Consider the following 17,020-nt stretch of genomic DNA (forward strand, 5'->3'; position numbering starts at 1 on the left):
TGGATCGGCGTGTGTGACACCGATCCAGCGATGTCTTCACTGGTAACCAGGGTAAACATCGGGTTACTAAGCGCAGGGCCGCGCTTAGTAACCCGATGTTTACCCTGGTTACCAGCGTAAAAGTAAAAAAAACAAACACTACATACTTACCTACCGCTGTCTGTCCCCGGCGCTGTGCTTCTCTGCACTCCTCCTGCACTGGCTGTGAGCGTCGGTCAGCCGGAAAGCAGAGCGGTGACGTCACCGCTCTGCTTTCCGGCCGCTGTGCTCACAGTCAGTGCAGAGGAAAGCAGAGCGCCGGAGACAGACAGCGGTAGGTAAGTATGTAGTGTTTGTTTTTTTTACTTTTACGCTGGTAACCAGGGTAAACATCGGGTTACTAAGCGCGGCCCTGCGCTTAGTAACCCGAAGTTTACCCTGGTTACCCGGGGACCTCGGGATCGTTGGTCGCTGGAGAGCTGTCTGTGTGACAGCTCTCCAGCGACCAAACAGCGACGCTGCAGCGATCGACATCGTTGTCGGTATCGCTGCAGCGTCGCTGAGTGTGAAGGTACCTTTAGGGAGAAAATTAGTTAAGTGAGCGTGAAGGGGTGTTTACCCTGCAAGATAATAGTGAATGAACTTCATGATTACCATGTGAACAGGCTGCCGATAACCAGATAAATGAGCAAAATGCTTGTTCATCAGGTGAAATGATCAGCTTAAAAGATCATTTTCCTCAGTGGTGAATCGTCCTGTGCAAACATGACTCCTGCTGCCAAGAACAAAGGCAGCCTATGTGCACTGAGTAATCGAACATATTGTAGATCGCCCAGTGTGTATCATTTGTATTGGTCTGCCAGTGAAAACAGGCAGTTAAATGAATGTTGATCAGTAAACGTTTACCAGACGCATTGTGCTGCCAGTTGATCTTTGTAAATGGACTTTTAATCAGATTCTTTTTTATTGCATTATGTGCTAGGGAACTCTTTTACACAATAGCACTGGTAAATTTATTTTTATGGAGGGAGGAGATTTGTACTGTTTAGGAGAAATTGGGAAAGGAGAATGCAGGTTTGGGGGTAAATCAAAAAACTGCATTACTTTTGGGGTGAGGGTTATGTATGGTACTAGCAGAGCTAACGGTTATGGGACAGTCACAGTGACTGAACTTAAGAGGTAGGAGCATGGTACTATACTTTAACCCCTTCACCCGTGGGCGATTTTCTGTCTTTGCGATTTTGTTTTCTGCTCCCTTTCTTCCCAGAGCCAATACTTTTTTATATTTCCATCAATTTGAACGTATGAGGGCTTGTTTTTTGCAGGATGAGTATTACTTTGAATAACACCATTAATTTTGCCATGTAGTGTTCTGGAAAACGGGAAAAAAATCCAAGTCCAGTGAAATTGCAAAAAAAGTAATCAGATCAACTGTCATGTGAAAGGAAAGATGCGGGCTAAGTGCCACTGGGACATGACCAATGATGTATCTATATGTCATTGGTCGTGAAGGGGTTTAGACTATATTACAGATTCAGTGTCTTTAAAATGTCATCAGACAGATGATGAGAACACAATATGTAATACAATAGTGAATATGATGATATCTGTTACACCAGAGACCGATTGTTATGCCAGAGACGGGGGTGGACAAGAGTGGACCCACTGGACCATGATACCGAACCTCCTCCAAGTGAGCGATCCAGTATTATAACCCCTATACAGGGAAATTTGGGAAGCAAACTCGTAGGCCTCAAGTACCACGGATGCCAGGACCAGGGATCGGCTCAGGAGAGAAGGGAATGAGGACGGGACAGCAGAACTGGACAGGGAGAGGAGAGTAGGAGGTATGGAAGAGGACAACAGGGCTGAGGGGAACAGAGAAACCTGAAGGTTAGCAGAGGCAAAGGAAGCGTTTGGAACAAGGAGCTAGGGAAGCAGATTAGAGACTGCGATCAGAGGTGAAACAACAGACAGCAGGACGAGCCTGGAAAGACGAGCAAAACCAGAGGAGGAGCTCAGAGCAAATAGACTCAACAGTCAGGCGCCTCCACAAGGAGAGGGCGGCCTGAAACACAAGATGCCAAGCGCCCATTGGCCAACCAACACTGCCAGGTCAGGTCGCAGCCCAGGATAAGGAGGCGGAGTGTGCACGCGCCCGATCTCTAAGGAGAGAACGGGAGGAGACAGGACGCGTGACAGGCTGCAGAGGGGAGGCGCGCCGACGTGCCTGAAGAGACACGCACCGAGAACCAGACCAGGAAGAGGCGGAGACAGGAGCGACGACTGCGGAGGAAGAAGGAGCAGCGAGTGCGGCGTCGGCAGGGACAGACCCGGGACCGGCGGAGGTAAGTATAGTGGTAACAACATCACAGGGGCTTGCCTGTTATGTCTGCTTTAAAGGAAACCTGTCAGTACAAAATGACTGTTGAAATCAAGAACAGGTACAGTACCTTGATGTGCACAACAACAGCACAGGAAATCTTCCCATCTACTTGTTTTCAACCTACCTCCACCAGTCTTCTTTTCCTTGATTGAGAGCTCTGCCTCAAGGAAGAGCCAGAGGAGGACAGCGATAGATGGAAAACAACTAGGTAGGAAGGCACGCTGAGATGCTCGGCTGCGTGCATGGATCCCCGATGCTTGGTGTAAACAGCCATTTTCTGCTGGCATACTCCTTTTAGAATAAATGGTGTTATCTTCGATTCTTCTGCTTGGAGACATCACAGCCTAGACTTCCTTCACACTTCCATGTTTCCAGTACATGTGTCACGGTCAGCTGCGGCCGCAGATGCGGCCCAGCCCATAGATGCCCCCAAGCCGACCAACCTCAGAAGGTGCGGGACGGGCGTCCCCCGGGGACGAAATACGGACCCTTTAAACCGCAGAGGGGGACCCGGCCTACCCGAACTAGGGGAGGGCAGCGACCGGGGTTCTGTGGCAGCTAAGCATGTGGACAAGGAAAGAGACACATAGGACTTGCTCCAGATGCAGAGGGATTCCAGGAACATAATCACAGCAGACACAGTTCAGACAGGTTCAGGTACAGGACAGGTACAGGATCAAGGATTCGGGCCTGGATTTACCGCCTCCAGGACAGGTGCCAGAACAGGACAAAACAGGAATCAAGGCAAGGACTTTGGTACCAAAACATACACAGGAGAGGTGCAGGAACACAAACACACATAGCAAAGTTCAGGAGCTTAGTGAGTGTAGCTCAGGCCCCACCCATAGGGCAGGAGAGCTGCCCCTCAGCAATTGGCTGGGGATAGCTAACCCTGATAAAAGCAGGGGAGGTGTGGCTGCGCACGCCCTAAGCACACAGAAACCATTACAGCACACAGTGCAGGATCTGAAGCTCAGGGCACCTGACTGAAACTGCATGCACTGAGCCACGTGGAAAGTAGTGCACCAGCCGCAAATGACCTCACAACCCGCGGACAGCTTCACAGCAGCAACCAGGGACCGCACATGAGGAAGGTATGCAGCAGGACAAATACCTAAACACCCATGTACGACTGCGCAGCAGAGCAGGGAACTGAGAAGGCTTCATCCAGGTAACAGCCAACAGTATCCTAGCTCAAATTAGGGGGAAAAGAGTAAATTGTTAAAGCAAACATATGTATTGTCACGCCGAAAACCAAATACAAACAGAATGGCGTGACAACATGTGTCATCCGTTTTTCTTCATGGAGGCCAAAGGTACTCATTATAACCTATGCTGTTCACATGTCCATGTTTTTACATGGACCGTGTGTCCATGTAAACTACTCGGAGGCATGTCCGTATTTTCCCGGCAGCACGGATGACAAGGGCCAATATAAGACTATGGGTCCGTGAAAAACTGCACATAGATGGCATGAGTGTACAGTCCGTGGGCGGTCCTTCTGCCTTCCTTGATTAACATTGCAAAGTATATTAGAAGCTTTTTATCTTCTTTCTTTCTTTATCCATATCGGAAAAAGACTGATGACGCTTGATGATAAAAATGGACACTTGAATGACAAACTGATGGAAAACACCGATGACATCACAAATGTGTTTTATACAGATGTGTGAGGGAGGCCTTAATGAGGAAGAGTGGGGTTGTCCGAGAAGTTAGGGGACATATGCTGGTGGTTCTCATATAGAGCATCAGTGCATGTGGTGAAATTCAGAGGAGCGATTACATCATAATGCAATGTTGGTGACTTTGCTTTACGGCTTCCATTTTGTCTGAAAAATGGATTGAGATGTCACAGGTGATGCACAGATCAAAACTTAAAGGGGCTATCTACAGCTGAGTACAATTTGTTTTCTTTTTTCAATAAATGTGTGTACTTAAGGCTAAAAAATGCCATTTGATTTTAATAAAACTTTTGCACCATTTCGCTTTTAAAGGATTTATGCTTTGATGCACATTCAACTTAGATGTGGTCTAAGGTCATAACTCGGCTTCGAGCAAGTTAAAAAACAAAAAAAAATTAGAAACTCTCCCATTGGTTCATTAGAACTGGCTCATTGACAGATTCACAGTTAACTCATTCTGCAAACCTCAATGGACAGTCCAACCCAGCTCCATAGAAGAACGGTGCAACAATTTTAATGAGACCCAATTATAAAAATTATTTTGAGCCCAATTACATGCATTTAAGCAAAAAAAATAAAAAACATTTCTTCAGAGGCGGAATACCTCTTTAATGTTACTTCCTGGAAAGCTCAGTAGCAGAAGCATATTTTACAAGACTCTATGTAATTATGCAAATTGTATAACTCAGTTACTTATTTGTGAATGTTATTTGTGAGAAACACTGTGCCTCAAGCCACCACATATAAGTCTGCTTCCTTTACATCGGTGGTGGGCTGACGGCTCGGACGCGGAGCCTTTCATGCCTGTTCTAGAACAATGCCAATTGCAGTCTAGTACAACAGATCAATGGTCGCGGTTGGGAACATCTGAGTAATCATACACTTTGATATAATCCACTCATAACAAGAGGAAAGCTGCGATGCCCGGCGTCTCATCTTCGCAGTTGGTGAGCTGATACCACATCTCTTTGAATCTGTATTACTTTCAGACGTGACTTGTGAAACGTAAAGGATTTACAGGAATTTTAATCTGCTCCAATTTTTTTTAGATTTGTAATTAAAGTAATATCTATTCCCAAGAGGAAACACATGGAAAGTAATATCTGTTCCTGTACGGAAGTCAGAATCTGACTGTCAGCATTGCCAACAAGTCTTAAGAGCGTTTCCTGAACCTGTTCAGCTGCGGTGCTGTAATTGAGTGTTTTATAGAGCCTCAGTGGGAGAGCGGTGACGGCAGACTCCTGGGGGTAGTTACCCAGTCACCAGACAAGGCCATTGTCAAATGGGAAAGGGTTACATTTTAACTATCACAATGAATACATTCGTCATACTCTACATCTGCCAAGAAGAACGGAATATAATGTGTATTGATTTTATCTAAATGTCAAAAATTATGAAGGTAATGAATATATGTAATTATAAAATTCATGATTGCGCAACAATGACCATGACAATATTATGATAAACATATTACATGGTCGAGTCATCAGCACGGAGCCCTAGGAGGTATAAAGTCCCCATTCGTGCCTCTTTAGGTCCTGTGCCTACAATGGGTTTTTGGTGACATTTTGAACCTGCGTCTTACAGTTCCAGCCAAGTGGATGGGACTTACAGAAATCTCATTGACCACTGTGCTTTTTCAACTTGTTCTAGTTTAATATCTTGTAAAATTCCTCTGGCCATTTTTTTTTCTACTTGTTTATTTTTTCCCAATAACTGCTGCAACTTTTCTAAAAAAAATAAATAAAGGAATCTGAACATGCACATTGAAGAAATTGCTGTAGGTCAATGAATGAAAAAGAAAGCAATAGATATTCTTATATTTGTGGTTGGTTTTATTGTGGTATTAAATGGGTTCTTGAGGATCAGAACTAATAGTTGAAGCACATAATATACATAAACAATTTGTACATATATTTCTGTGCACTCAGTGGGGCCATATATGCATCTACATGCGCTGTGGGAGGTATATGAGTTTCAGCACTTTTAAGCAACTATTAATTTCAGAGATAAAATCCCGGGGAGCCCCTTAAACTGAACAATATTCTTGTTAAACCTATTCCACTATGACCAGTTTTAATCAAAATAAAAATGGATTGTTCCAGCCAAAATGACTTACTGTAGCTCTTTAATGGCATGTTCACACTGTTTTTTTTTTTCATTTTTCTTTTTTTTTGTGTATGTTTGCTCAGAAAAATGCCAGAAAAAAGCTCACAAAATGCTAGAAAGAATTGCTCTATTAATTTGCATGGAAAAAGACATGTGCTGTTGATGTGTTCAGACTTTTGAGTGTCTTTTAACCGCTTCTGGTTTTTCAAGATGCTAATCACTAAAAAGAACATGTATACTCCTCTGGCATTTTCTCCTAGACAGACAATTATATTAGAAAAAATAACTGGATGGATGAAAAGGGTCAATAGAAGTCTATAGGTGCGTGAAAAACACATGTAGCATATGGGTGGAGTCCGTGTTATGTTCGTAATGTTTTAAAGTATAGTAGAAGCTTTGTAATTGATTTATTTATCCATGAAAACACTGACACACTGATGGTAAAAAAGACACATGAAATATATACTGATGACACACTGATGGTAAAAATTGACATACGGGACACACACAAGGATGACACACTGATCCAAAACACTAACGACACCAGTACCATTTTTAAACAGACATGTGAATGAAGCCTAACAAGGGATGAAATTCCTGCTGGATTCTGTATAAAGAATTGACGTGCTACTGATTTTTTTAAAATTGAAACCTCATGTCAATTTGCACAGAAATATAATTCAACATGTAGATGAGATTTAATTGTATTTAATTTGCTGGTACTGTATTAAAATGTAGGCTTCCTCAACAAAAATCCCCACAGGAATTCTTCACAATACACAACTTGTGAACCTACCCTAGTAGTACACTTGGGGGCTAAATTGTTATTTTGCTCACACTGTGTGCCACTTTTACAGCAGCCAATTTTTTTTGTCTATGGTCTCAGAACAAAAGTTGCTGTTTTTTCCCAATTTCAAAGACAGATAATTGAAAGGGATAAATGAGAAATACAAAACATGTCTATTATCCATTTGGCTTTTGATCACTTCTGAAGTATTTATTATACTGCTAGACCGCATATATAGGATGTGGTATCTCAGCACCTGGGATCCCTCAGGCGTCACATAACACAAACCAGATGAGGCACCTAAACAAGAAAAATGACTACCTTGACTGTATCTGGGTCTTAGAGATACAGTAATGCAACAAGAGATTTTTTTACAGTGTCCAACAACAAACAACACTACATCTAGTGAATTCCACCCACAATAATCTACTCTCTGAACACCCTTAAAAGACCACACCTCAGTTCTCAAGATCGGCACCTCTATTACACCTAAATGATATTAAGTGGTTGTGTACTGAAGAATGATGCCACTGCAGCACAGTGTGGAGTTGGAGTGATTCCACTGGAAGTAGGTAAATAGTCCAAAAATTGTCATTCAATGTAGTAGAAAGCATCAGGTCCTATAAGGGCAATAATACAAGCACTACGGCCAGTAGCATCTCTCTAAGGCTGGGGACACACACAACGTATAAAAAAAAGGTCCGTTTTTGACGGACGAGAATCGCACAAATACCAAAACAGTGATCCGTGTGCAGTGCGAGGATGCGATTTTCTCGCATCCAATGATCCGTTTGGCATCCGTGTGACATCCGTATGGCATCCGTATGGTGAGATTTTCTCACACACTTGCAAAATGAGCAAATAATGGCTGAGCCTTTCCTGTCACCTGCCCAATGCCTGAGAATGTCTCGCAAGTCACACTGATGGTCCGTGTGCTGTGCTATTATTTCTCATCCCCATAGACTTTCATTGGCGATTCTCGGCTGAGATACGCTGACAATCGCAGCATGCTGCGATTTCACTCGGATCCTGAATACGGCCGAGAAAATATCGGATGATGGGAGCTGCCCCATAGATTAACATTGGGACGAGTGCTATGCGATTTTTTATCGCATTGCACTCGTCCGTATTGCGGTCTAGTGTGACCCCGGCCTAAGTCCACAACTTGCACTGTCCCAGTGATGTCACCGCTAGTGCAGAAATCTGTAAGGTCCAAAAATTATCCTCAACATTTCGGAAATGAGCACTGTCAGGGATCATAGAACAGTACACAGCCATGTAGAGGTGAAGCGTTGGGCTTTCAGGGTATTCACAGGACAGATTATGTATCAGATAAAGAGGATTTCTATAGATGTAGTGTTCATTATTGTTTGCTAATATTTAAGTATAAAGGTACCTTCACACTGAGCAACTTTAGAACGAGAACGACAGTGATCCGTGACGTTGCAGCGTCCTGGATAGCGATCTCGTTGTGTTTGACACGCAGCAGCGATCAGGATCCCGCTGTGACATTGCTGGTCGTAGCTAGAAGTCCGGAACTTTATTTGGTCGTCAGGTCGGCGTGATTCGTCATGTTTGACAGCAAAAGCAATGATGCCTGCAATGTTTTTTCATGGAGCTAACAACCAGCGAGAACGATAAGTACGTCACTGGATCGCTCCTGCATCATTCTGCTGTTACCGTGTTTGATGTCTCCTAGCGACCTAAACAGCGACGCTGCAGCGATCGGCTCGTTGTCTATATCACTGCAGCATCGCTTAGTGTAACGGTACCTTTAGAGGAAGTGATGGTGTCACTGGAAAGCCCCTCCAAGATGTGACATTAGTGAGGAAAGACTGCCATCTGCTGAGTGGACAAAACCAGACAAAACCAATTTGCACCAGGAAAATTGCAGGGGGAGCAAGTTCTGGTGCCGGACCTGGTCAGGTGCCTTAGATGACAGAGTTCCTGGATATAAAAGCTCTGCATGCCAAATCGCAGAAGGCAGATGTGCACAGGAGAGGACGCTGTAGTCACAGTGACAGGCTTCAGCAGGAATCGTGTGCCAGCAGAGTGCTGGCTACTTACTGACAGGATCCAGATGATGCCAGGTAAGATTCAGAGTCCCAACTACACTGGTAAAGACCTGAGGACACAATCTACGCCAGTCAAGACTCAGAGTCCAGTCTGCACCGGTCAAAGGCCCAAATCCAAGACCTCTGCCTGTCAAGATAGCAAACCCTGATGATGCCAGTCAAGATCCAAAGCTCAGCTCCCTTCTCTCCAGACAGCCGTTGTCAGTCAAGCCTTGTTGCAAATGTTGCAGACCTTGGAAGTCAACCAGAAGATGAAGTGGCCCAAATTAGTCTCTGAGTTGATGTGAGTCTACAACATTCAAATCCACACGACTACTGATAACACACCTATATGCTGTTTGGGCTGAGTTGACGAAAGATTACTGACCTGGAGCTTGACTCAAAAGACCCCTGTCTGGGCAGTAGTCTGAGTCCCTGGATCCGAGAACAATGACACGAACTTCAGACAGTAAGGCAACTGATTGAGCAGAAGTTTTGTGAGGTGGAGCACTCAGGTTGGCCCCCAACATTTGGCAATCAACTTCAGCCAGGAGACCGGGTGCTAGTACAGGGAAAGCGACCCAAGAATAAGCTGAATCACTGTAGGGAATCAATACCCTGCAGGGTAGTAATGGAGATTTACCCAGAAAATCCAGTCTATGAGGTCAGATCTAAGGGCGATGAGGGAGCATTGTTTTGAGTGTTACACTAGAATATGTTGCAACCCTACTCCTCTGAAGCAGAAGAGCCCACTGAGACCAGGTCTCAAATGGGATTGGCCAATGTCCCTGTGATGGATCACATAGGGGAAGGGGTGTGTCAACTTCACCAGGATGGGGCGAGAAGGACCCAGAAGGGATTGGCTCTCTGGTGCCAGCACTTGCCCCAGGTTAGTCAGGGAACTGCACGGACAGCAAATAGTTGCTGGAGAGGCTTCCCTTATAGGTAGTTATTGATGAGCTCCCAGTGAGGAGGGATATACATCATCAGTCCAGGCTGGGGACATATATGTAAACCACCCTGCCATCACTATCAGAGTCCCTCGCTAACACAGTATGGTATGCTGCCACCAGTTCCTCGGTATACATAAGTCCCTTCCAACAACAGGCTTATGTTGGGTCAGAAACCAACCAGAACAGCGTATAATTGACCAGCTAAGCGTGCGGACATGGGGATTCATGAATTGAGATAAAAGAGCAGCCCAAGATTAATTTCATATTTACTCGCCAAAAGGCGCACTAGAAATATGCAGGTATATATTTAGAAGAACAGATATGCAAGCATACAGTCAAGAGTGTAGTACAAGTGGAGGGTTCAGATAGATTGTAATTACTATGCTATGTAGCATATGACCACAGGGAGGCAGTGATGGATCACAAGTCCAAATCTTTGTTACATGATTCTCAGGCCCCATCACCTAACGGGCCTCCTGCCAGTAGAAAGACTGAATCCAAAATGAGGAGCTGCCTATTATGCCCTAGGCTGCCCCCTCCCACATGCTGCGCCAGCCTCTGGGCAGGCAGCCCCCCTCCGCCCACATCTAGAGTATGGTTTTCCAGGCCAGAACCGTGGAGGTCCATAACTTTCCACACGAAATTCTAAATGGAATGGCAGTGGCGCCACTGGATTCTGCTGGATTTTATCTGTGCAGGGAGACCAAATATGCCAATTGTATGTAATTCCTGGTAGCCATGCTTTATAACTCAGTAACTCAGAGTTCTACAGGTGGCTGCAGGGGATGAGCGTGAGAGAGAAGGAATGTCGATTCCGATTATGTGCTCGGCTAGGCTCAGAGATATTGCATTCTGTTATTATAGGTCAAGATTCAATATCTCAGAGCCTTGTGCTGGTTTAGCCTAGGATCTGTAGTGCCACATGTCAGGCAGAGTCAAACAAAGGAGCCAGCTGGCTCGTAGCTGCACAAAAGTTTACACCCCCCTGATAATTGTGGAGCTTGGTGCTGGGAGACACAGGGTCTATGCCTTTTGCATCCCCCTGGGGAGAGCTTCAAAGGCCTGTTTGCTTGGGCTAATTAGAGAAAAATATTGGTCGTGGGGAATCCCAACGGTGGGGGCTGAGTTTGGAAGCAAGTATTTTTGGGCCACAGCATCTGACAGGGAATTCTATCAGATATCAAAATTATATCATTTTTCCATATCTCACAGTCCCCCTAAGGGAAGTTCCAAGAGATAAGGAAGGATGGATTACAGTGCCATTGAGATCACCATAGTTGGCAATGCCGCCCCTGAGTGGGACAGAGAATGAATCAGTAATCAACTTACAGTACCCTGTGACTGGGCCTCCAAGCACTTCAGAAGTGCCCCTACAAGAAAAACCTTACAGGACTGAGCATGCCAACGCTGGTATTCCCACCAAAATCTACGCCCAAGACAAATTTGTTTGCACAGATACAGCAGAAAACACGATAGCGCTCTCAACTGTTGGCTGAACTTAAGTTACCCTTTGACAAACTTTGAACCCCCAAGGATTCCACTCGCTCGAGGACAGGGAGCTAAAAGGGAGGAGGAATGTAAGAGGAAGTGATGGTGTTTCTGAAGAGACCCTGCATGATGTGACATTAGAAAAGAAAGACTTCCATCTGCTGGCTGGATGAAACCACGCGGAACCAGAAGAATTGCAGGGGAGCAAGTTCTTGTGCGGGGCCTGGTCAGGTGCTTTGCATGCTAGAGTTCCTGGATATCAAAGCCCTGCTTGCCAATTTGCAGGAGGCTTTGGGCCAAAATAGCGCAACATGTAGATGTGCACAGGAGAAGATGCTGTTGCCAGAGTGACAGACTGCAGCAGGAAGTGACTAAACTGGTCAAGTGTTGTGAATTCTGTTATCGAACTCCCTCCTGTGGTCATGAATGGTACTTCAGCGAGTTCTGTCCATGGACTCCCTCTGGTGGCTGTGAGTGGAGCTGCTGCTTCTGAGGTTCCTTCCACAGGTGACGTAGCTTATTCTTTGGCTGGCTGCTCTATTTAACTCCACTCAGATCATTACTCTATGCCAGCTGTCAATGTTCTTGTACTGGTTCAGTTCGCTCTTGGATCTTTCGGGTGACCTGTCTACTCCAGCAGATGCTAAGTTTATTATTTGTTCATTGTTTTCTTGTCCAGCTGGCTATCATGATTTTTCCTTGCTAGCTGGAAGCTCTGGGATGCAGAGTGGCACCTCCGCACCGTGAGTCGGTGCGGAGGTCTTTTTGCACACTCTGCGTTGTCTTTTGTAGTTTTTTGTGCTGACCGCAAAGATACCTTTCCTATCCTCAGTCTGTTTAGTTAGTCTGGCCTCCCTTTGCTGAAACTTGTTTCATTCCTGTGTTTGTGACTTTCATCTTAACTCACAGTCAATATATGTGGGGGGCTGCCTTTTCCTTTGGGGAATTTCTCTGAGGCAAGGTAGGCTTTATTTTCTATCTCTAGGGCTAGTTAGCTCTTAGGCTGTGAAGAGGCGTCTAGGCCTGTTAGGTACGCTCCACGGCTATTTCTAGTGTGTGTGATAGGATTAGGGGTTGCGGTCAGCAGAGCTCCCACTTCCCAGAGCTTGTTCTTATTAGTTTAACCATCAGGTCATTCCAGGTGCTCCTAACCACCAGGTCCATAACAGTACAGCTGGCCCAAAGTATTAATGCATCTCAATAGAGGGATAAGAGAAGTTCTGAGACCATTTTTTTTCTCTGCAGTGTGTTTTGTCTTTCTTTTCCCCTTAACCTCTGGGTGGTTCAGGACACAGGTGTAGATATGGACATTCAAGGTCTGTCCTCTTGTGTGGATCATCTCACTGCAAGGGTACAAAACATTCAAGATTTTGTGGTTCAGAATCCTATGTTGGAGCCTAGAATTCCAATTCCTGATTGGTTTTCTGGGGATAGATCTAAGTTCCTGAATTTCAAAAATAATTGTAAACTGTTTCTTGCTTTGAAACCCCGCTCCTCTGGTGACCCCGTTCAACAAGTAAAGATCATTATTTCTTTGCTGCGTGCTGACCCTCAAGACTGGGCATTTTCCCTTGCGCCAGGAGATCCTGCATTGCGTGATGTTGATGCTTTTTTTCTGGCGCTTGGATTGCTTTATGATGAACCAAATTCAGTGGATCAGGCAGAGAAAATCTTGCTGGCTTTGTGTCAGGGTCAGGATGAAGCGGAGGTATATTGTCAGAAGTTTAGAAAGTGGTCTGTGCTTACTCAGTGGAATGAGTGTGCCCTGGCAGCAATTTTCAGAAAGGGTCTTTCTGAAACCCTTAAGGATGTCATGGTGGGATTTCCCACGCCTGCTGGTCTGAATGAGTCTATGTCCTTGGCCATGCAGATCGATCGGCGCTTGCGGGAGCGTAAAGCTGTGCACCATTTGGCGGTATTCTCTGAGCATAGGCCTGAGCCTATGCAATGTGATAGGACTTTGACCAGAGCTGAACGGCAAGAACACAGACGTCGGAATGGGCTGTGTTTTTACTGTGGTGATTCCACTCATGCTATCTCCGAGTGTCCTAAGCGCACTAAGCGGTTCGCTAGGTCTGCCACTATTGGTACGGTACAGTCTAAATTTCTTTTGTCTGTTACTCTGATTTGCTCTTTGTCGTCCTATTCTGTTATGGCATTTGTGGATTCAGGCGCTGCCCTGAATTTGATGGACTTGGAGTTTGCCAGGCGCTGTGGTTTTTTCTTGGAGCCCTTGCAGTATCCTATTCCTTTGAGAGGAATTGATGCTACGCCTTTGGCCAAGAATAAGCCGCAGTACTGGACTCAATTGACCATGTGCATGGCTCCTGCACATCAGGAGGATATTCGCTTTTTGGTGTTGCATAATCTGCATGATGTGGTCGTTTTGGGGTTGCCATGGCTACAGGTCCATAATCCAGTATTGGATTGGAAATCTATGTCTGTGTCCAGCTGGGGTTGTCAAGGAGTACATGGTGATGTTCCATTGCTGTCAATTTCGCCTTCCACTCCTTCTGAAGTCCCTGAATTTTTGTCGGATTACCGGGATGTATTTGATGAGCCCAAATCCAGTGCCTTACCTCCTCATAGGGATTGCGATTGTGCTATTAATTTGATTCCTGGTAGTAAGTTTCCTAAGGGCCGACTGTTCAATTTATCTGTGCCAGAGCACGCCGCTATGCGGAGTTATATAAAGGAATCCTTGGAGAAAGGTCATATTCGCCCGTCGTCATCACCGTTGGGAGCAGGGTTCTTTTTTGTGGCCAAGAAGGATGGTTCTTTGAGACCTTGTATTGATTACCGCCTTCTTAATAAGATCACAGTCAAATTTCAGTACCCTTTGCCGCTGCTGTCTGATTTGTTTGCTCGGATTAAGGGGGCTAGTTGGTTCACCAAGATAGATCTTCGAGGGGCGTATAATCTTGTGCGTATTAAACAGGGCGATGAATGGAAAACAGCATTTAATACGCCCGAGGGCCATTTTGAGTACCTGGTTATGCCATTCTGGCTTTCTAATGCTCCATCTGTATTTCATTCCTTTATGCATGACATCTTCCGAGAGTACCTGGATGGATTCATGATTTTATATTTGGATGATATTTTGGTCTTTTCGGATGATTGGGAGTCTCATGTAAAGCAGGTCAGAATGGTGTTCCAGGTCCTTCGTGCGAATTCCTTGTTTGTGAAGGGGTCAAAGTGTCTCTTTGGAGTTCAGAAGGTTTCATTTTTGGGTTTCATTTTTTCCCCTTCTACTATCGAGATGGACCCTTTTAAAGTTCAGGCCATTTATGATTGGACTCAGCCGACATCTGTGAAGAGCCTGCAGAAGTTCCTGGGCTTTGCTAATTTTTACCGTCGCTTCATCGCTAATTTTTCTAGTGTGGCTAAACCGTTGACTGATTTGACCAAGAAAGCTGCTGATGTGGTCAATTGGTTGTATTGGTTGCAGCGGCTGTAGAGGCTTTTCAGGAGTTGAAGCGTTGTTTTTCTTCTGCCCCTGTGTTGTGCCAGCCAGATGTTTCGCTCCCGTTTCAGGTCGAGGTTGATGCTTCTGAGATTGGAGCAGGGGCTGTTTTGTCGCAAAGAAGTTCTGATGGCTCGGTGATGAAACCATGTGCCTTCTTTTCTAGAAAGTTCTCGCCTGCTGAGCGCAATTATGATGTTGGCAATCGAGAGTTGTTGGCCATGAAGTGGGCATTCGAGGAGTGGCGACATTGGCTTGAAGGAGCCAAGCATCGCGTGGTTGTTTTGACGGATCACAAGAATTTGACTTATCTCGAGTCTGCCAAACGGTTGAATCCTAGACAGGCTCGATGGTCGCTGTTTTTCTCCCGTTTTGATTTTGTGGTTTCGTACCTTCCGGGCTCTAAGAATGTAAAGGCTGTTGCCCTGTCAAGGAGTTTTGTGCCTGACTCTCCGGGTGTTCCTGAGCCGGCGGGTATTCTCAAAGAGGGGGTAATTTTGTCTGCCATCTCCCCTGATTTGCGGCGGGTGCTGCAGAAGTTTCAGGCTGATAGACCTGACCGTTGTCCAGCGGAGAAACTGTTTGTCCCTGATAGATGGACTAGTAGAGTTATCTCTGAGGTTCATTGTTCGGTGTTGGCGGGTCATCCTGGAATCTTTGGTACCAGAGATTTGGTAGCTAGATCCTTTTGGTGGCCTTCTTTGTCACGGGATGTGCGTTCTTTTGTGCAGTCCTGTGGGACTTGTGCTCGGGCTAAGCCCTGCTGTTCTCGTGCCAGTGGGTTGCTTTTGCCCTTGCCAGTCCCAAAGAGGCCCTGGACGCATATTTCCATGGATTTTATTTCAGATCTCCCTGTCTCTCAAAGGATGTCGGTCATTTGGGTGGTTTGTGATCGCTTCTCTAAGATGGTCCATTTGGTACCCTTGTCTAAGTTGCCTTCCTCCTCTGATTTGGTGCCATTGTTTTTCCAGCATGTGGTTCGTTTGCATGGCATTCCGGAGAACATCGTCTCGGACAGAGGTTCCCAGTTTGTTTCGAGGTTTTTGCGGTCCTTTTGTGCTAAGATGGGCATTGATTTGTCTTTTTCTTTGGCTTTCCATCCTCAGACAAATGGCCAAACCGAACGAACTAATCAGACTTTGGAAACATATCTGAGATACTTTGTTTCTGCTGATCAGGATGATTGGGTGTCCTTCTGGCCTTTGGCTGAGTTCGCCCTTAATAATCGGGCCAGCTTGGCTACTTTGGTTTCGCCGTTTTTCTGTAATTCTGGTTTTCATCCTCGTTTCTCTTCAGGGCAGGTTGAGCCTTCGGACTGTCCTGGTGTGGATACTGTGGTGGACAGGTTGCAGCAGATTTGGACTCATGTGGTGGACAATTTGACATTGTCCCAGGAGAAGGCTCAACGTTTCGCTAACCGCCGGCGCTGTGTTGGTCCCCGACTTCGTGTTGGGGATTTGGTTTGGTTGTCGTCTCGTTATGTTCCTATGAAGGTTTCCTCTCCTAAGTTTAAGCCTCGTTTCATTGGTCCATATAAGATTTCTGATGTTCTTAATCCTGTGTCATTTCGTTTGGCCCTTCCAGCTTCTTTTTCCATCCATAATGTGTTCCATAGGTCGTTATTGCGGAGATACGTGGCGCCTATGGTTCCCTCCGTTGATCCTCCTGCCCTGGTGTTGGTCGAGGGGGAGTTGGAGTATGTGGTGGAAAAGATTTTGGATTCTCATATTTCGAGATGGAAACTCCAGTACCTGGTCAAATGGAAGGGTTATGGTCAGGAAGATAATTCCTGGGTTTTTGCCTCTGATGTTCATGCTGCCGATCTAGATCGTGCCTTTCATTTGGCTCGTCCTAATCAGCCTGGGGGCTCTGGTGAGGGTTCGGTGACCCCTCCTCAAGGGGGGGGGTACTGTTGTGAATTCTGTTATCGAACTCCCTCCTGTGGTCATGAATGGTACTTCGGCGAGTTCTGTCCATGGACTCCCTCTGGTGGCTGTGAGTGGAGCTGCTGCTTCTGAGGTTCCTTCCACAGGTGACGTAGCTTATTCTTTGGCTGGCTGCTCTATTTAACTCCACTCAGATCGTTACTCTATGCCAGCTGTCAATGTTCTTGTACTGG

General features: G+C 45.7%; 1 protein-coding gene across 1 annotated transcript in view; it reads left to right on the forward strand.

Annotated features, from left to right (window-relative positions):
• The first annotated feature begins 4,659 nt into the window (after positions 1 to 4,659).
• Positions 4,660 to 17,020, forward strand: part of LOC138674586 (uncharacterized) — a 434,601-nt gene continuing 422,240 nt past the window's right edge. The window contains exon 1 of the mRNA XM_069762404.1: positions 4,660 to 4,994. Coding sequence (XP_069618505.1) covers positions 4,968 to 4,994 — 27 coding nt within the window. The 5' untranslated portion in view covers positions 4,660 to 4,967. The remainder of the gene's footprint in view (positions 4,995 to 17,020) is intronic.

Source organism: Ranitomeya imitator, chromosome 4, assembly GCF_032444005.1.
Source record: "Ranitomeya imitator isolate aRanImi1 chromosome 4, aRanImi1.pri, whole genome shotgun sequence".
Taxonomy (NCBI): domain Eukaryota; kingdom Metazoa; phylum Chordata; class Amphibia; order Anura; family Dendrobatidae; genus Ranitomeya; species Ranitomeya imitator.